General features: G+C 38.8%; 1 protein-coding gene across 1 annotated transcript in view; it reads left to right on the top strand.

The window, feature by feature from the left end:
• The window catches only part of PAX8 (paired box 8), a 32,410-nt gene that overhangs the window by 166 nt on the left and 10,672 nt on the right, over positions 1–21,572 (top strand). The window contains exons 2-7 of the mRNA XM_075205184.1: positions 454–562; positions 10,505–10,555; positions 11,464–11,629; positions 13,708–13,905; positions 15,214–15,296; positions 17,212–17,337. Of these exons, the coding sequence (XP_075061285.1) occupies positions 538–562; positions 10,505–10,555; positions 11,464–11,629; positions 13,708–13,905; positions 15,214–15,296; positions 17,212–17,337 (649 nt within the window). The 5' untranslated portion in view covers positions 454–537. The remainder of the gene's footprint in view (positions 1–453; positions 563–10,504; positions 10,556–11,463; positions 11,630–13,707; positions 13,906–15,213; positions 15,297–17,211; positions 17,338–21,572) is intronic.

Below are 21,572 nucleotides of genomic sequence, written 5' to 3'. Positions count from 1 at the left end.
CCTTTTACTATACACAATATACTGTCATGTCTTACATTACCTGAACAAGCTACAGGGGTGGCGGTGGGGGTGTAGTTTGGAGTAAAATCCTTTTGTATTGCATAGTGCTGTAGATGACCCCAGATATGTACTAAGCCCCAGTTCTATATAATTTAGTATTAGTGTCCTTTATCCCACTTCTGCCCCCATTCCTCTCCCTCCCCGATCCCTCTTATCCTCTACCCTCTCTGTCTGTATGCCCCATGCCCTTTATCCCACTTCTGTCCCCATTCCTCTCCCTCCCCGATCCCTCTTATCCTCTACCCTCTCTGTCTCTGTGCCCCATGCCCTTTATCCCACTTCTGCCCCCATTCCTCTCCCTCCCCGATCCCTCTTATCCTCTACCCTCTCTGTGTCTCTATGCCCCATGCCCTTTGTCCCCTGCACTCTGAGTTAATCGTGTCTTCTCTGCAGGTCACATTGGCACAGACGCTGACCTACGGGACATTGAAGAACTTCCAGGACACTAATTACAGGATTTACATATTTGCCAGCATTATGCCCCATAACAGCATCCGTGCCGGTAAGTTCGGGGTCGTAGAGTGACATAGGGGTCTTAGGGAGTCCTCTGGTGTTCTTTACATATTACACATAATCTATTCTCCATGATGGATCTGCATAATATTCTATGTGTGTCTGCTATGTAATTGTTTTGTATATATAAGTGCCGATACATCGCATGTCTTCAGTTAGTGGCTTATTATAATTATTATTAGGTAAATAGATAGAAAAACATCATATAACTGAAATCCACTCACATAGTAATGTGGACACCTCCTATATGTGATCCACAATAAAGCATTTCACTAAACGCGGCCAACATTGAACCGAAGAGCTGACTATTCATCCCCTGTAATATAGATCTCATAGCCGAGGTGGGAGAAGGGCAAATACATACATCAACGTCCAGGCAAGGGCCCTTCCTCCCCCTGGACAAGGGAGATATATATCTTTCAATGTAGGTGACATTACTAGTGGAGATGATCTGTTTGTTTTAGATGATCTGTAGTAAAAGATACATGGTAGTAGTTTAAATCTGACATTTCATTATTGATTATCGGTTAATAGATCCCATCATACTATGTGTTTGTGTGCACAGCTCATCATTTGCAAAAAAAAAGTTTGCTTACAGACAGACGGATATCTATCTATCTATCTATCTATCTATCTATCTATCTATCTATCTATCTATCTCACATCTATCTATCTATCTATCTATCTATCTATCTATCTATCTATATATCTATCTATCAATCGCATATCTATCTATCTATCAGATATATCTATCTAGCTCATATCTATTTATTTATCTTATATCTAAATATATAGATCTAGCTATCCATCCAACTCATATATATATATATATATATATATATATATATATATATATATATATATATATATATATATCACAGGATTAATATACAACATGAGACAGTTTCGTTTGGGTTCTGCTTTGTGATAGTTATATGTCCTGGTACATCTCCATCTACAATATACATTATGTCATGTTTGTAAAGTCTTGTCACATTGTGACACGTTGGTTGTCAGCTTGTACTGGTATATTTATAAGTATTATTTAATGTGTTAAACAGTTTGCCCTGCCTCGTCTTCCTTCACCTGTATGTGTCCAAGTGGTAATTCTGTATTTTCCTATCAGTCATCACCTGTAGACCTAGGCTCAGACTGTGGCTATAGAAGGTGAAGAGTCACCTAGGACTGAGATTTATAAGTGTATGTGAACTCTATTGTGTTTGTAGAATTTCAGGTGACACAGTTGTTTAAATCTGCCCACATCCTGTATTAATATTGTATCTCCTCTGTAGAAATGTTGTGCAGATACACGACATACGATATAGGATAAATCGATCCTTACAACTCAGAATGTCGTGGAAACATTTGTTCTAAAGTATTTACTCTAACAATCCACGTGTATTCATTTATTTATTTCGTATAAACCCAGATCAAGAACCGTTACATTTATGCAAATACTGTTTTAATCCCATATTAGTCGGTTTATCCATTTACATTTAATGTAATCGTATAATCCACATCTTCAGGTTAGATTTAAATAAATATTCACATTAATAACGATTTGTTACAACAAAATAATTATTTTAAACGAGAATGTGATGTAAAATTAACTCCCTCTTTCCCACTACACTGCAGTAGATATGCAAACGTAAATTGAAATGAATAACAGGGTAAATGGTCATATCGCGATAGACTTATTGCTCTCCGAAGTGTTTGTAAATAGCGTGTTTAAATCACACGATAAACAGGTCTAAATATAAAATAAAACAAGTGAGCTCTACAAAAATAAGCAATCATTTGTAAGATCTACAAAAAATAAGCAAAAGCTAAAATAAAATGTATGTTATTTAATTTCTGATGAACCTAATTCGATTGGGTGCTGATATGTTATAAGTCCTTGGGAATTGTTGTGTGTTTTTGGATGTGAAAACGATTTGCTTTGAGGTCACATCTCCAGTTAGTCCTCAATATGAATACAAGTTAATTAGCAGATAATTTGCCCGGCCGTAGAATGATTACTGTCCCCCCACCACTTTGACACTTTAACAGCCTCATTGATGGATGCAGCTTGAGGGAAGATCAGGGGAGGAGAGCATTGTCATTTCAACTACCAGGATTTAATTTCTTTCTTTTAAAGTGGATATTTTTTATTATCTCTTTGTAGATCTAAAGTTACAGCAGACGGATGGTAGTGGGGGTACAAGCTATAAGTCACAGCTCTAGTACCTGCACTCAAATCTGTAATCAAATTGTCACTTAGCCCGGAAGCGGCCCAATCCTATCATAGACATTGAATAAAAACAATTTTATTGGAAGAAAAAAACAGCAACAACAATATTCCTGAAATATTTTCTATACAATAATTTTATATATATATATATATATATATATATATATATATATATATATATATATGCGTCAGTTCTCTACATTTTACCATAAGTTGAAAATGTTACCATTGTTTTAACCTCACTGTCAATTGTGTTAACAAAAAAGTAACTAATGTATGGGGCTTAGGTATCTTAAGTAACAATGAAGACAACAGAGTTTGTTGAAATGTGTACTGACTGCCCAATTTCAGCAGAGTAATGGGGTAATATAGATTCTTGTTGTAGGGAGTCCACTACGATTTATTATGTAGACGGGATAGCTGGTTCACTTTGAATACTATATAATGAATATAGTCTTTATTATACATATTTTATGTGTAGTTGACGATCAATTTTTTTGGCACTGAAAAGCTATTCATTTTGAAAAAGGATTTAAGAAAAAAAATCATAGAAACATAAGGTATATTTATTCCTTAAATATAGATGAAAACGTGGGTATGTATCGATCTCCTAAATTGCAGTTCCGGCAGTATGGAGTGTGCAAACTCTTTTTTAAATGCCATATTTATATTTTTCCTGCCTGCTTGTAGGTAACAGGCTAAACAATTATCACACAACCATAACATATTGCACATTACATAGATGATTTGTAGACTTATCTGATCAGGTATGTGGGTAAGGCTATATGTATTTAGAGGAGGCTGCATCCATTATTTTATACTTTATCTCAGTTTATGTTTTCACCTTAGGCTATATAAAATTATTAAAATTATTATTATTATGACACCGTGTTAGCTTAATTTAAAAGTGAGTTACGGTTCTAAAAATGATTTGCTCAGTCAATAGAGGTAAATTAAAGCAACACCTATTTAACTGCCATGATGAATTATTTTCCTGTTGTACAGATAATTATTCTGCCTGTTTGATCCACAAGTAGAGTAGATCCGTTATCTAGTATTATGATGTGTGCACACTATAATCTATTGATCTAATTAATACATCCATGTAGATTCTAGATGTAGAGATGATTCCACCAAAAAGCACATTCCTGCTCCTTTCAGGTTAATGTGTTTTGGGTCTGGTTGTTACCGTTGTGTTTAGCGGATGATGTCCTTTAGTTTAGTAAAGGTTGGGTGTTTTTTCCACAAAGTAAATTGTTACTCAAATAATTAAAATAAATAAACCAACGTTGGCAGATTTACCTCCACTGTAATTGAGCTGAACGAGGCTCAGCGCCCCCACATTAACACAGACATCATCTGCTGTCAGGTACTTTATACATGGACAATTTAGATCATCTCCGTCAGATAATGGTCATTGGGGAGATGAGAGTAGTAATTCCAGGGAATCTGTAGGATATTTAGCAATATATTGGCAAGTGTGTAAGTGGACCCCATAATACTTCAATTAGTTCATGATAATTATGGATCAGTCCTGCAAATAGTGAAAAGTAGTGCATTCCACAATGCACTGGTGATGGTTGCTATTAATTATAACGCGAGTAATTGCCCTGTACATTTCTGTCTGGCCATTGTCCTACATCAGAAATGCAGACTATTAAGAACGCCAGCTAAGAAACTACAACTCCCATGATGCCGTTGGCTTCAAGAGCCTCATGGAAGGTGTTGTTCACCACTAATTTGATTCTGGAAAGCGTCCTACTTGACTTTATTAGGTTACTTTTACTAGGTCACGCTACTCTTTAATATGTGCAAATATTAATGGCACGAAAACCACGATCCACCATCTTTCTTTTGGGCGATTCCCTGACCTGTCTAATCTAACCCTTAATTGCAATGTCAGTTTTAGGGCAGAATAATGCAACCTATGCCTCTGGTGGGGAACTGCAAGCCCCAGTCTGCCATGCAGCTTCTGTCACAGGTTGCCTCAGGATTTTGGTTTCAGAGGCTTACTAAGGGTTACTTTTCAGGAAGCAAATAGTGGATCTATAGAAGCAGTAAGTTATAAACCGCTATCTGTTATTATGTGCAAATGTTGTCATTATTCAGATAATATCATATTAACTAGACATATGTGGACAATGCAATTTCTGTGGACATTTTCAAAACAATGTTGTACACCAAGAAGGTGAAGGATCTTTTGAAGGGTAATTATGCTGCTGTGGTTGATGGGTGATGGGCGGATTGGGCAGAACAGGGTATCTCATGAGATATTAGGTGGAGATAGGGCAAGCTTGTTTTTGATTTTTCCAGCTGTTGGAGGACCTTTTAATTGTACAAAAGGCCTTGATATTTACCCCAACAATGGGGTGGTGTTTGTAGCTGCTTTCATAGAAGCGCAGTATGCTCATCTAGCCATAGTTGCACCTAACCAGCATAAAGGAGCTAATAGACAATGTATTTGCTATATGAAAGTACATAAATTACCGTATTGCTATCAAGAGTTATTTAAAATCAGTGTCAGACCGAAGCTACAAGAAGATCTCTTGGTATAAGACTAGCTGGGCCCATTTAGCAATTTTTAGACAAGGGGAACTTGGTAAAATATACTTTTATCGCCATTTGGCATTACAAAAATCTTAAATAAATCTGTCTCTATTGCAGATTATTGTCTATTTATAATATAAAGTGCTGCTTAAAATGTATTATCTGTGAGTGGGCATTAAATGGTGATCCTTATATTCTCTGGTCCAACATCTTTAATAAGAATGGAATAAGCCCCACACTAGTACACTAGGAGGAACTATCCCTAGGTCAGTTTAATAACTAGGATAATAGCAGCATTAACCACTGTAATAATACACATAGAAATCACAGACCGTGAGGTGCAATGGAAATGACAAACCAGGTCTAATAGCACTTAACATACCGCTGAATCCTTCGCTTGAGATTATTTTAAATCTTTATGTTCTAATTGATGTTTTTCGTCATGTTATTTTTATTAATTGAGAGTCGTACATGGTGCCGATCACTAATCATACCACTCATCATTCCTCCAGTAGTTGGTCTGTGATGTAAATCACTGTAATAATTTGATATATTTAATGCATTGCCAAGTCATAGAGGGTTGTGGGATAATGTAATTAATCTCCGGTGTCTGACTATATATATATATATATATATCCCTGTTTTCTTGTCTATACAATGTGGACAACCCCCTCTTGCACCCCAGTCTGTACATGGTGAGTGCAGAGGACCTATGTCTGTTTTTGTATATATATATATATATATATATATATATATATATATATATATATATGGATACATCATTAAACTCTACAACAGTAAATGAGAAGGACAATACTCTTTACATATGGCATGGCATAGATGTCCATTGATCTCTGTAGCATGGCAAAATGGTGCGTGCCGTGCCAAATGGTATATTTTACTGCAGAGTCGGAGTGGCTTAGAGATCTGCATTATTTATCAGGCAAATGTTCAAATCATGTGAATGATCCCTAACAGTGTCATGTTGAACACCCCAAAAGAAATGATTGAATATGTTGGTGCCCATCTTAGATTTCTGCTTAGTGGTAACAAGGGGGTGACTGATGAGCGTTTTGAAGAGATTTTTACGTAATGAGATTTAATAATCCTGAGATAAGCAGAACATTATTGTGGATACAGTCAAGGGACAGATATAATATGATTGCTTCTGATTTACTCTATCTGATATGATTGTCGCAAATAACCAGGATTTTTAATCTTCATGGCCCATAGTGTTTGGCTGTATAGATATGGTATGTAGACATCCACGTTAATATTGACAGGTATTGGAATTCACTTGAAAACAGAATTTCAGTCCCTGGGAATATCTCCAAAAGACCAGTGTGAATTTGAGAACTTGCACTTATCGTTTTTCCCCTATATTTTTTTAGTTTGTCACTATGGTGTTTACCCTTTTATGTTTCAAAGACTTCTATTTTTGATACTTTACTAACATGATATGAAACTTTCCACAATCAATATATGATTAATACACCTATATGACCTGTGGATCAAATGGAATATTTAGAGGAAATGCTATAACCTGTCCTCACACCAGAGGAGATATGTCACCAGCTACACACAGAACCTGTCCTTATACCATACAAAGGACATATGTCATCAGCTACACACAGAACCTGCCCTTATACCATACAGAGGAGATATGTCACCAGCTACACACAGAACCTGTCCTTATACCATACAGAGGACATATGTCACCAGCTACACACAGAACCTGCCCTTATACCATACAGAGGAGATATGTCACCAGCTACACACAGAACCTGTCCTTATACCATACAAAGAACATATGTCACCAGCTACACACAGAACCTGTCCTTATACCATACAGAGGACATATGTCACCAGCTACACACAGAACCTGTCCTTATACCATACAGAGGACATATGTCACCAGCTACACACAGAACCTGTCCTTATACCATACAGAGGACATATGTCACCAGGTACACACAGAACCTGTCCTTATACCATACAGAGAACATATGTCACCAGGTACACACAGAACCTGCCCTTATACCATACAGAGGAGATATGTCACCAGCTACACACAGAACCTGTCCTTATACCATACAGAGAACATATGTCAAAAGGTACACACAGAACCTGCCCTTATACCATACAAAGGAGATATGTCACCAGCTACACACAGAACCTGCCCTTATACCATACAGAGGAGATATGTCACCAGGTACATACAGAACCTGCCCTTATACCATACAGAGGAGATATGTCACCAGCTACACACAGAACCTGTTCTTATACCATACAGAGAACATATGTCACCAGCTACACACAGAACCTGTCCTTATACCATACAGAGGACATATGTCACCAGCTACACACAGAACCTGTCCTTATACCATACAGAGAACATATGTCACCAGGTACACACAGAACCTGCCCTTATACCATACAGAGAACATATGTCACCAGCTACACACAGAACCTGTCCTTATACCATACAGAGGAGATATGTCACCAGGTACACACAGAACCTGCCCTTATACCATACAGAGGAGATATGTCACCAGCTACACACAGAACCTGCCCTTATACCATACAGAGGACATATGTCACCAGCTACACACAGAACCTGCCCTTATACCATACAGAGGAGATATGTCACCAGGTACACACAGAACCTGCCCTTATACCATACAGAGGAGATATGTCACCAGCTACACACAGAACCTGCCCTTATACCATACAGAGGACATATGTCACCAGCTACACACAGAACCTGTCCTTATACCATACAAAGGACATATGTCACCAGCTACACACAGAACCTGCCCTTATACCATACAGAGGAGATATGTCACCAGCTACACACAGAACCTGTCCTTATACCATACAGAGGACATATGTCACCAGCTACACACAGAACCTGTCCTTACACCATACAGAGGAGTTATGGTACCAGTAACACACAGAACCTGTCCTTACACCATATAGAGGAGTTATGGTACTAGTGACACACAGAACCTGTCCTTACACCATACAGAGGAGTTATGGTACTAGTGACACACAGAACCTGTCCTTACACCATACAGAGGAGTTATGGTACTAGTGACACACAGAAGCTGTCCTTACACCCTACAGAGGAGTTATGGTACTAGTGACACACAGAACCTGTCCTTACACCATACAGAGGAGTTATGGTACTAGTGACACACAGAACCTGTCCTTACACCATACAGAGGAGTTATGGTACTAGTGACACAGAACCTGTCTTTACACTACACATAGATTGAGTAATTCCTGAATTGAATTCACATAACAAATTTGCTACCCAGATTCTAATGAAATGCTTGAACCAGTCTGTTTTATGCAAACACCAGTCAAATGTGAGCAACATCTGGTGCTTAAATATCTTGAATACTTTGTGTAAAGCAATCTATACAGACATCCAGAGAGCAGGGACAAGAAACACTACAGCTCCTTCTTAATGTACAAGATTAGTGGGACAGGTCTAAGATTAGATGTAGAACTGTGTGAATTGCCTACTAAAGATCAGTAATAAAATAGCACGTGTGAGTAATCAATTGGTGCAGATTACAAGTTTTAAATTTAATGCAGCATCTGTCTTGGCAATGGTACATTTTGCTAGAGCCATATTCAACCTGGTTCACAGTTGTCCTCTAGTTGCAGTCTGGGATTATCTGCTGTATATTATTTGTTTTATAATTGGATGGCAGTGATGTCATCAGCTGCAATGTTATCACTCCTGTATTGTTTAGAACAACACTTTTAATGTATATTACAAGGATGTATCATTTCACCCTGAAACAACTGCGTCTATCAGGGTTTCATCATCAAACGTGTTATTTTACATACTGAGAAATGATATTATAATAGTACACGTAAATCTTCCAAGTGTCCCACCTTTGCCATTTATAATCTAATGCTGGACACAGGGGCTGATCCTGCTGGATTTGTTTCACAGCAACGTCCTGTTTTCTGATTTCAAACTGTAGGTCTTGTCTGCCTCCTCTTGTTGGATAAGTTACTGGCATGTTAGATATCCTTCATTCACAGGATACTTCTCATTGATATACGCTATATCATTTTAAAAATGAGAATACATTACAACTATATTTCCCTCAAAATGATCTGTCTCACAGTCACATAGAATATAACTGTGATTCTAGTTATGACAAATGTGTGTTATTAATTGTATTTGGAAGCTGGATATAAGATCAGTTTACTGTTTGACAGCTGTCAGTGTGGCTCAGTCAATGTAGAACTAAAACCAATACTTCACCTAATTCTTATCGTTTATTTATACAGCGCCAATCATATTACGTAGCGATGTACAAGGCATATCAGTCCCTGCCCCATTGGAGCTTACAATCTAAATCAGAATCCACATAACCTACCAGTATGTTTTCGGACTGTGAGAGGAAACCAGCGCACTTGGTGGGAAGTCGCGACAAGTCAGCAATGCTAACCACTGTTCTTATGTTATATGGCTATTTAAAGTCAAGCTTAGGGTGCTTAGGTCAGTGCTTAATCGCAGTTTGAAATCATTGGCACAGATGTAAAATAGGAAAAAGGAAGAAAGCTTGTGTAATATTGTTACTGGGATCTCTGAGTATCAAGGAACTTGTAGTGTGATAGAGAACTATGTGAATTGTTTTTATTACAATATTTATTTTGAATATTTGATAGAAGATGCAATGATAACAACAATAACGGGACTAGGCTATCTCCACACCCAAATGTCTAGCAGCACAAATATTCTTCATCTTGTAGTGTGTAATTTGTGCAGACTGATTCGTCCCTGGGCATCAAAATCTCAAATAACAAAACTAGCTAAAATATAAGAACTCCTGTGCCCATTGCTTAAATAAGTGTACCTATCACCTACACCCGGCAGAGACAGCTATGTTGTGGGTTGAAGGAGTGTCCATGAGAATGCAGCCTGTTATTTCAGTAGGATCTAGGGAGATGACTGAGGGACAGGGCATACATTATTTGTCTGGCTATGTAATAATTGGGTTGGCATCATACAATAAGCTATAATAGGGCATGTGAGTGGTTTGTGCCATCTCCTCCCATCAGTCGTTATTTCTTGATAACTACATTCCGCTCAGTTTTGTTGATTCTAAACACTCTGTTTGTCCACAGATCTCATCACAGAGAGAGGCTGCTCAGGACCCATCAGCTCACTGCATATAGGTCAGTAATTCATTCCAGTAATCCCATGTGCAACATACAGGGATGTGCTACATTTACGCTGTCATTACACCCAGATTGGCAATAAAGCAGAACAACAAACACAGCCCTCATTCTTTCCCACAGAGACATGTGCAACTTCTTATGCTGGTCACACACATCCGGATCTGTATCATATTTGTATACGTGGTCGGAAGATGACTGCAGATACCGACTCATGTGTGCTGTCATCTTCAGCAGGCCACAGCCATGCTGGTATAAGCTGACATATATGTGGCCATACTGAACATTGGTTCTGTTGCAGACCATCACGCTTAGAGGCATGTTCAGCCCGTGTGTGGTCGGCTTTATCAAGAGACGGGCATTTATGGAGATAATAATTGCCTAAATAATAATACATGTTAAATGCTAATACTGTGCTTATATACAGTGGATACTAGTACTATATTCCATTATGATTTATGAAATATACAGTAGTGACCTAATAGTGATAATAACATCAATATTTAATATATAATATTAATACCAATTCATCAATCTCTGCCTTGTGATCATGTAAACCCTTTTTTATATGGGGTACTCCTAATCCTAATATATATGCCTTCAGTGATTTAGCTATGCAATATATCGGGGATCCTTATTTAGTGTCGGTCAGGTGGATGGGACCTATTATTGAGTACATAAGGACAGACAAACAATTTAGAGGACAAATAAGTGCGTTTCGTAAGCCACACCTAAAGTATATCACTGAGAACATGTCAGCACCCCAGCACAGGGTAGTATATATAGATACCAGACACACTTCACGAGACTAATGTATTGTCAGCTGAGTCACTATGGTTCTGGTGTAGCACAATGTTCATTTGTTCAGACATAGAGAATAATTGATCTCATAATTTGTGTCTATCCAGGTCATGGTGGGCTAAATCAGCTAGGTGGGGCTTTTGTGAATGGGCGCCCCCTGCCGGAGGTAGTGAGGCAGCGGATCGTGGACTTGGCGCACCAAGGTGTGCGTCCATGCGACATCTCGCGGCAGCTGAGGGTCAGTCACGGGTGTGTGAGCAAGATCCTGGGCAGGTAAGGAGCCAGAAAACCAGCTGTCTAGCAGAGGCAAGGTACCTCGTACATGTCTATACATAGCCACTTGAATCTGCTTCAGATAGGATGATATGTCCTTTACAATCCATCTTACTGGTTCTACCATGTTATGTCTGTGTCTATAATGAAATTCTAAACTACTAGCGGTATGCCTTACATTGCCTCACTTTAACCTGCTAATATCTAAATATCAGAACCAGAAAACTATCTTATTAATATATGGAATCTAACTTTGCCTCTTCTTTGCTTTAAACTCTTGGCTACATCTTCCCTCCTTATCCTTGCCGACTACTTCAAAACAAGGTGGACCCTATTCACATACTGATTCCTGATCCAACCTCTGACACTGTCCCCATATCCAGTCAACCAATTACTATGGAGTGTCTTGTCTTCTGCCAACTAACAGATAAACTCATTTTCACCATCACTCGGATTCTATGTAATCTGGTTTTTATAGAGTCCATATGACTGAGAGTGCCCATTGCAGAGTCGCAAATAACCTTCAGATTGCAAAGTTCAGTTTAACCTCTAGTGTAAATTACAAGGATATTAGAAGTCACCAAACTATTCCAAGGTTAGATCAAGCTATAAGGCCAGGGGGTATGAAACTGCCAGTATTATTGTAATACAAATGATTTTTTTTCTAGTAAACAAATGATCCATTTAATACAAATGATCCATATAATAGGCATCAACAATACAAGTAGAGAGATATAACGTTACTTAGCAGCATGGATAACAGCCATGCATCAGTCATCCCCACGTCTGATACTCTGCATTGTCCTGTCTGGAGAAGACAGGAGTAGTCCTACTACAGGTTCTGGGATAGTTACTTCTGTATGTGATAAGACATCTCAAATAAAACAATATTGTTTGAAATAGTGTACTTGTGGTGTATGATCTTGTTGACAAAAAACATGGACATTCTTATTTACCAATGTTAGATTAAGATCACATCACATTAAGTGACCAGCTAATGATAAAAACATAGTTAAATATTACTGATAATAGGACTGTTTCTACTGACAGTTTAATTTGGTAATGAGTATATATTGAAGGCATCAATAACTGTACTTGTAGGCGGCGCGGGGGAGCTCAGCGCCTTCCATCACTACACACCAGGGGCGCCAGCAATTCTCCGAACATTCCGGCTGCAATCTAAAACAAATCTGCCTTATTCCTTTGTGATCAATCCTACACATATACATCACACACAGTTATTCTGTAGCCTTGTTACTGGAGAGTGGCTGCTAGAAGCAATGAGCTAGAACGTTATAGTCATGCAAACTGCCTGGATGGCCGCATCATATTGCAATTCTTTTCTGCTATATACAATATCTGTATTCCTGGGCACTGGGGTTTGTTAAGTTGATGTGATGCCTAAAGGTTTATTGCTGATGTCTATTTTTATAGGATGTAGCTATTCCTTTGTAACATTGTCTATTCAGCTAATACAGTCTGTATAACTTTATACTGTACAATATTACTCAAATGGCAACCTAGCAATCACCTGGGACTGGAAACATTTAATACTAGGAGCAAAATCCAATTTGATTGCCACCTGGGCTATTACTTCTCTAATAATTCATTGAAATCCATTGAATATAGACACAGACAGGTCTTATGAGTATTATGAGAATAACTGGTGAAACTAAATCATGGGGACCAAAATTTTACAATGCTCTGAAAACCCACCTCTTCAGACAAGCTTATAATATTCCTCAACCACCCTCCTAACCTGACTACATTACCTTATTACCACCTGTTATACAACTACCCCTTGACCAACACTGTTGTGTGACAATATGTTGGCGCTATATAAATAAATGATGATGATGAATGCTCTAATATCAATTGAAGTTTTACATGATTGTGGGACATGTCCCATGTGTGATTGGCATGTTTCAGCCACACTGGTTAATGCACCTTCTTTCATGATGGTATACTCCATGTATGACCTGCCTTCCTATACATGGGAGTTCCGGTGCTTAGCCTGGGTTGGGGTAGATGCAGGTTTTGGTTTTGGGTAATTATATCTAATTTTTGTATTGGAGTAGGTACTATGAAACAGGCAGTATCCGGCCAGGGGTCATCGGTGGTTCTAAGCCCAAAGTTGCCACCCCCAAAGTGGTTGAGAAGATCGGAGATTATAAGAGACAAAACCCCACCATGTTTGCCTGGGAAATAAGGGACCGGCTGTTGGCGGAGGGTGTGTGTGACAATGACACGGTGCCGAGTGTCAGCTCCATTAACAGGTAGAACAAGTCATTACATCATTGACTAAGATGTCTAGTTGTTTTAGAATAATATGATATGTGGCAGTGTACTGTAAGTTGTATTTTATATCTGTGTCGTCGGTAATATTGTTGTTTACAAAGAGCTTTATGTCACGGCTAAAACCAGACCAGCTTCGCTCAACCAGTTGTAAAGGAACTACAAGTACCAGCATGCACCACGACTAGTGACTCACAGGTTGTCCACCTCTGGCGTCAACCTACTAGCTGATAAAATGAAGAGACAGGCAAGGCATGCTGTCATTTATAGTTCCACAACAGCTGGAGAGCCGCAGGTTACCTGTCTCTAGATAATTGAGAAGTGTCACCAATGTCACTTGCAGACTATAACAATGTACTAGCCAATATGCCACTTTAAGACGTTTGTCTGATGTATGCTTTTAGCCACATTCACTAAAATGTTTTCACAATAGAACAAGCATCACTTTAAATAACAGAAAAGCACCGTAACATAATATTTAACATCAATTTATGTTTTTTTCTTAAGAAGCTACAGTAGAAATTGCAAAAAAGTATCAGAAAATAATTCAAATTTACCCTCTAAAATCGTGTTATATAGGAAAATTAATGTCATATAGTCTATAATGTGTTGAAAAAATGCTGAGTTGTATTATACAGATGGGTAAAATACATGGAATTTAGCAATAATAAAATTATTTTCAGTGTCTGTGAATTAGAAGTGCATCAGATTTCTTTTTAGACGGCTGCTTCTAATGCTCTTAGTACTTTATTTGTGGATAAGGAGATGGCTGTCATACCACTGCCTGTGTTACACATGTTCGTTTACATACTGGGGCTGATGCAGAGTGGGATGTACACCAGTTTGCATAGTGTATCTTGTGAGAGGTCGCCTGTGCTGACCAGCATGCATCTGACCCTTACACTTCTGAAGGGGAGGGATGAGCGAGGGAAGCGGCGCTGTAACGTTGGCTGAATACAGTAAAGTCATGTTTATGAGAATGCGGCTCATGCAGACCTGCAACAACACGTATATATGCCTGTTAGGAGGTGTATTTTTTTTTGACCATGGGGCAAGTCTAAACACGCGTTGATATCGATGACTTTACATCAGCCAGACGCATATGCTGTAATGCGGAGGCGAACGTCTCTTGAGATGTCTACAGCTCTGCGTATGGGCAGAAATATGTTATTTTTAAGAGTAATTTACACCCATTTTTCGAAGCACTCTGCATCTGTCCCCTTGTGTACAGTTGTGTACACTTTCTGCTATCACTTCTGTCAGCTCACACCTCTCTGTCTCTTTGGCAGAATAATCCGCACCAAAGTCCAGCAGCTATTTAACCTACCCATGGAGAGCTGTGTGAAGTCACTGAGTCCTGGACACACTCTTAGTAAGTGAGAACTAGCACACACAGGGGGACTTTGTATACTAAAGTGATGGGATGTGCACCAATGTCTTCTAACCTATAGCAACCACTTGACTTCAAATGCATTTCTAAAGCAGATGAGAAAAAAATGAGAATAAACATCTGATTGGAGTTACAGATTATAGTTACAAAATATTCATCCATACATAGGGGGAATTCAATTGACCGCCTTGTTTGTGAAAACAACGCGCGCTGCGCACTATTACCTTTAGTACAGTTATAGCGCGCACTATTACCGTTATTATGGTTATAGCGCGCACCATTACCGTTATTATGGTTATAGCGCGCACCATTACCGTTATTATGGTTATAGCGCGCACCATTACCGTTATTATGGTTATAGCGCGCACCATTACCGTTATTATGGTTATAGCGCGCACCATTACCGTTATTATGGTTATAGCGCGCACTATTACCGTTATTATGGTTATAGCGCGCACTATTACCGTTATTATGGTTATAGTGCGCACTATTACCTTTAGGTCGGTAATTTTAATGTGGATTTGTGCTCACGGCTCACAGAGCGGCGAGCAAAAATCGGCTCTGAAATTACCGACCTGACGGTAATAGTGCGCACTATAACCATAATAACGGTAATAGTGCGCGCTATAACCATAATAACGGTAATAGTGCGTGCTATAACCATAATAACGGTAATAGTGCGCGCTATAACCATAATAACGGTAATGGTGCGCGCTATAACCATAATAACGGTAATGGTGCGCGCTATAACCATAATAACGGTAATGGTGCTCGCTATAACCATAATACCGGTAATGGTGCGCGCTATAACCATAATAACGGTAATGGTGCGCGCTATAACCATAATAACGGTAATGGTGCGCGCTATAACCATAATAACGGTAATAGTGCGCGCTATAACCATAATAACGGTAATAGTGCGCGCTATAACCATAATAACGGTAATGGTGCGCGCTATAACCATAATAACGGTAATGGTGCGCGCTATAACCATAATAACGGTAATGGTGCTCGCTATAACCATAATACCGGTAATGGTGTGCGCTATAACCATAATAACGGTAATGGTGCGCGCTATAACCATAATAACGGTAATAGTGCGCGCTATAACCATAATAACGGTAATGGTGCGCGCTATAACCATAATAACGGTAATGGTGCGCGCTATAACCATAATAACGGCAATGGTGCGCGCTATAACCATAATAACGGCAATGGTGCGCGCTATAACCATAATAACGGTAATGGTGCGCGCTATAACCATAAAAACGGTAATGGTGCGCGCTATAACCATAATAACGGTAATGGTGCGCGCTATAACCATAATAACGGTAATAGTGCGCATAGTTTCACAAACAACCCGGTCAATTGAATTTCCCCCATAGAGTCTTGAACACTGCAAAGAAACAAACTTTAGCTATTTGTATCATATTAGCTTGGTCAAGTGATGCTATAGAGAGTCATGGAAATGTATTATGATCATGTACAATGGTCAGGCCATGTTGGGAGGTGTAGTGTCCTATGTCTGTATAGTGTGTAATAGAATTGTATTATGATCATGTACAGTGGTCAGGTCATGTTGGAGGTGTAGTGTCCTATGTCTGTATAGTGTGTAATAGAATTGTACTATGATCATGTACAGTGGTCAGGTCATGTTGGGGGTGTAGTGTCCTATGTCTGTATAGTGTGTAATAGAATAGTACTATTTTCATGTTCAGTGGTCAGGTAATAGGTTTCCAGATAAAATATCCCATTACCTGTATAAGAAATTGTCGTGCACAATGACAAACTTTAGAGATTTCTCCTTTGTTTTATGTAAGTGTGGACTTAGTAGTAGATTAAACTGGTGAACCCGAAGTGTTTGCTTTTTATTAAGATGATTTGCTGTTTTTTACAGTTCCAAGTTCAGCAGTGACACCCCCTGAATCTCCACACTCTGACTCCCTTGGGTCACCTTACTCAATCAGTGGCCTGTTGGGTATTGCTCAACCCAGTACAGAAGGGAAACGCAAGCTGGATGACAGTGAGTACAATCCCTGCCGTGTACAGTGTACAGTACAGGATTGCATATTGGTGTATTGGTGTGGATGCAATGAATGAGAGGAGATGCACAGTTCATATTGATGTAGTGTGTCCCCTTATACAGGGAAAATATATATTTTCCAGAACTGAAGAAAGTACATAGTTATATGCATTTTTGTGATAATTCTTACCTGAGATTTTATTGTTATTCAAAACTGGTACAATAAGGCAGGTAGATGTTATTGTTATACAATAGTGATCAGACAAGGCAGGTAGATGTTATTGGTGTAGAATAGTGATCAGACAAGGCAGGTAGATGTTATTGGTGTAGAATAGTGATCAGACAAGGCAGGTAGATGTTATTGGTGTAGAATAGTGATTGGATAAGGCAGGTAGATGTTATTGGTGTATAATAGTGATTGGATAAGGCAGGTAGATGTTATTGGTGTAGAATAGTGATCAGACAAGGCAGGTAGATGTTATTGGTGTAGAATAGTGATCGCATAAGGCAGGTAGATGTTATTGGTGTATAATAGTGATTGGATAAGGCAGGTAGATGTTATTGGTGTAGAATAGTGATCAGACAAGGCAGGTAGATGTTATTGGTGTAGAATAGTGATCAGACAAGGCAGGTAGATATTATTGGTGTAGAATAGTGATTGGATAAGGCAGGTAGATGTTATTGGTGTAGAATAGTGATCGCATAAGGCAGGTAGATGTTATTGGTGTAGAATAGTGATCGGATAAGGCAGGTAGATGTTATTGGTGTATAATAGTGATTGGATAAGGCAGTTAGATATCATTGGTGTAGAATAGTGATCGGATAAGGCAGGTAGATATTATTGGTGTAGAATAGTGATCGGATAAGGCAGGTAGATGTTATTGGTGTAGAATAGTGATCAGACAAGGCAGGTAGATGTTATTGGTGTAGAATAGTGATCAGACAAGGCAGGTAGATGTTATTGGTGTAGAATAGTGATTGGATAAGGCAGGTAGATGTTATTGGTGTATAATAGTGATTGGATAAGGCAGGTAGATGTTATTGGTGTAGAATAGTGATCAGACAAGGCAGGTAGATGTTATTGGTGTAGAATAGTGATCGCATAAGGCAGGTAGATGTTATTGGTGTATAATAGTGATTGGATAAGGCAGGTAGATGTTATTGGTGTAGAATAGTGATCAGACAAGGCAGGTAGATGTTATTGGTGTAGAATAGTGATCAGACAAGGCAGGTAGATATTATTGGTGTAGAATAGTGATTGGATAAGGCAGGTAGATGTTATTGGTGTAGAATAGTGATCGCATAAGGCAGGTAGATGTTATTGGTGTAGAATAGTGATCGGATAAGGCAGGTAGATGTTATTGGTGTATAATAGTGATTGGATAAGGCAGTTAGATATCATTGGTGTAGAATAGTGATCGGATAAGGCAGGTAGATATTATTGGTGTAGAATAGTGATCGGATAAGGCAGGTAGATGTTATTGGTGTGGAGTAGTGATCGGATAAGGCAGGTAGATGTTATTGGTGTATAATAGTGATTGGATAAGGCAGGTAGATGTCATTGGTGTAGAATTGTGATCAGACAAGGCAGGTAGATGTCATTGGTGTAGAATTGTGATCAGACAAGACAGGTAGATATTGTTGGTGTAGAATAGTGATCATTCAAGGCAGGTAGATGTCATTTGTGTAGAATAGTGATCGGATAAGGCAGGTAGATGTTATTGGTGTATAATAGTGATTGGATAAGGCAGGTAGATATTATTGGTGTAGAATAGTGATCGGATAAGGCAGGTAGATATCATTGGTGTAGAATAGTGATCGGATAAGGCAGGTAGATGTTATTGGTGTAGAATAGTGATCGGATAAGGCAGGTAGATGCTATTGGTGTGGATTAGTGATCAGACAAGGCAGGTAGATGTTATTGGTGTAGAGTAGTGATCGGATAAGGCAGGTAGATGTTATTGGTGTAGAATAGTGATCAGACAAGGCAGGTAGATGTCATTGGTGTAGAATTGTGATCAGACAAGGTAGGTAGATGTTATTGGTGTAGAATAGTGATTGGATAAGGCAGGTAGATATCATTGGTGTAGAATAGTGATCAGACAAGGCAGGTAGATGTTATTGGTGTAGAATAGTGATCAGACAAGGCAGGTAGATGTCATTGGTGTGGAATTGTGATCAGACAAGACAGGTAGATATCGTTGGTGTAGAATAGTGATCATTCAAGGCAGGTGGATGTCATTGGTGTAGAATAGTGATCATTCAAGGCAGGTAGATGTCATTGGTGTAGAATAGTGATCAGATAAGGCAGGTAGATGTCATTAATGTAGAATAGTGATCAGACAAGGCAGGTAGATGTCATTAATGTAGAATAGTGATCAGACATGGCAGGTAGATGTTATTGGTGTAGAGTAGTGATTGGATAAGGCAGGTAGATGTTATTGGTGTATAATAGTGATTGGATAAGGCAGTTAGATATCATTGGTGTAGAATAGTGATCGGATAAGGCAGGTAGATATTATTGGTGTAGAATAGTGATCGGATAAGGCAGGTAGATGTTATTGGTGTGGAGTAGTGATCGGATAAGGCAGGTAGATGTTATTGGTGTATAATAGTGATTGGATAAGGCAGGTAGATGTCATTGGTGTAGAATTGTGATCAGACAAGGCAGGTAGATGTCATTGGTGTAGAATTGTGATCAGACAAGACAGGTAGATATTGTTGGTGTAGAATAGTGATCATTCAAGGCAGGTAGATGTCATTTGTGTAGAATAGTGATCGGATAAGGCAGGTAGATGTTATTGGTGTATAATAGTGATTGGATAAGGCAGGTAGATATCATTGGTGTAGAATAGTGATTGGATAAGGCAGGTAGATATTATTGGTGTAGAATAGTGATCGGATAAGGCAGGTAGATATCATTGGTGTAGAATAGTGATCGGATAAGGCAGGTAGATGTTATTGGTGTAGAATAGTGATCGGATAAGGCAGGTAGATGCTATTGGTGTGGATTAGTGATCAGACAAGGCAGGTAGATGTTATTGGTGTAGAGTAGTGATCGGATAAGGCAGGTAGATGTTATTGGTGTAGAATAGTGATCAGACAAGGCAGGTAGATGTCATTGGTGTAGAATTGTGATCAGACAAGGTAGGTAGATGTTATTGGTGTAGAATAGTGATTGGATAAGGCAGGTAGATATCATTGGTGTAGAATAGTGATCAGACAAGGCAGGTAGATGTTATTGGTGTAGAATTGTGATCAGACAAGGCAGGTAGATGTCATTGGTGTGGAATTGTGATCAGACAAGACAGGTAGATATCGTTGGTGTAGAATAGTGATCATTCAAGGCAGGTAGATGTCATTGGTGTAGAATAGTGATCATTCAAGGCAGGTAGATGTCATTGGTGTAGAATAGTGATCAGATAAGGCAGGTAGATGTCATTAATGTAGAATAGTGATCAGACAAGGCAGGTAGATGTCATTAATATAGAATAGTGATCAGACATGGCAGGTAGATGGCATTGGTGTAGAATAGTGATTGGATAAGGCAGGTAGATGTTATTGGTCTGGATTAGTGATCGGATAAGGCAGGTAGATGTTATTGGTGTAGAGTAGTGATTGGATAAGGCAGGTAGATTTTACTGGTCAAGAATAGTGATCAGACAAGGCAGGTAGATGTCATTGGTGTAGAATTGTGATCAGACAAGGCAGGTAGATGTTATTGGTGTAGATTAGTGATCAGACAAGGTAGGTAGATGTTATTGGTGTAGAATAGCGATCGGATAAGGCAGGTAGATGTCATTGGTGTAGAATTGTGATCAGACAAGACAGGTAGATATCGTTGGTGTAGAATATTGATCGGATAAGACAGGTAGATGTCATTAATGTAGAATAGTGATCAGACAAGGCAGGATGACATCATTGGTGTAGATTAGTGATCAGACAAAGCAGGTAGATGCCATTGGTGTAAAATAGTGATCAGATAAGGCAGGTAGATGTCATTGAGGGTAATTCACAAGATATTGTTATTCATATTGCTATATTTTAGTATCTGACAAGGGAGGTAGTTGTTATTGGTGTAGAATAGTGATCAGACAAGGCAGGTAGAAATTATTGGTGTAGAATAGTGATCAGACAAGGCAGGTAGATGTGATTTGTGTATAATAGTGATCGGATAAGGCAGGTAGATGTTATTGGTGTAGAATAGTGATCAGATAAGGCAGATAGATGTCATT

The sequence above is a fragment of the Mixophyes fleayi genome, chromosome 4 (genome assembly GCF_038048845.1).
Source record: "Mixophyes fleayi isolate aMixFle1 chromosome 4, aMixFle1.hap1, whole genome shotgun sequence".
NCBI lineage: Eukaryota > Metazoa > Chordata > Amphibia > Anura > Limnodynastidae > Mixophyes > Mixophyes fleayi.
Note: the sequence above shows the minus strand (reverse complement) of the source record. Positions and strands in the feature narration are given on the sequence as shown.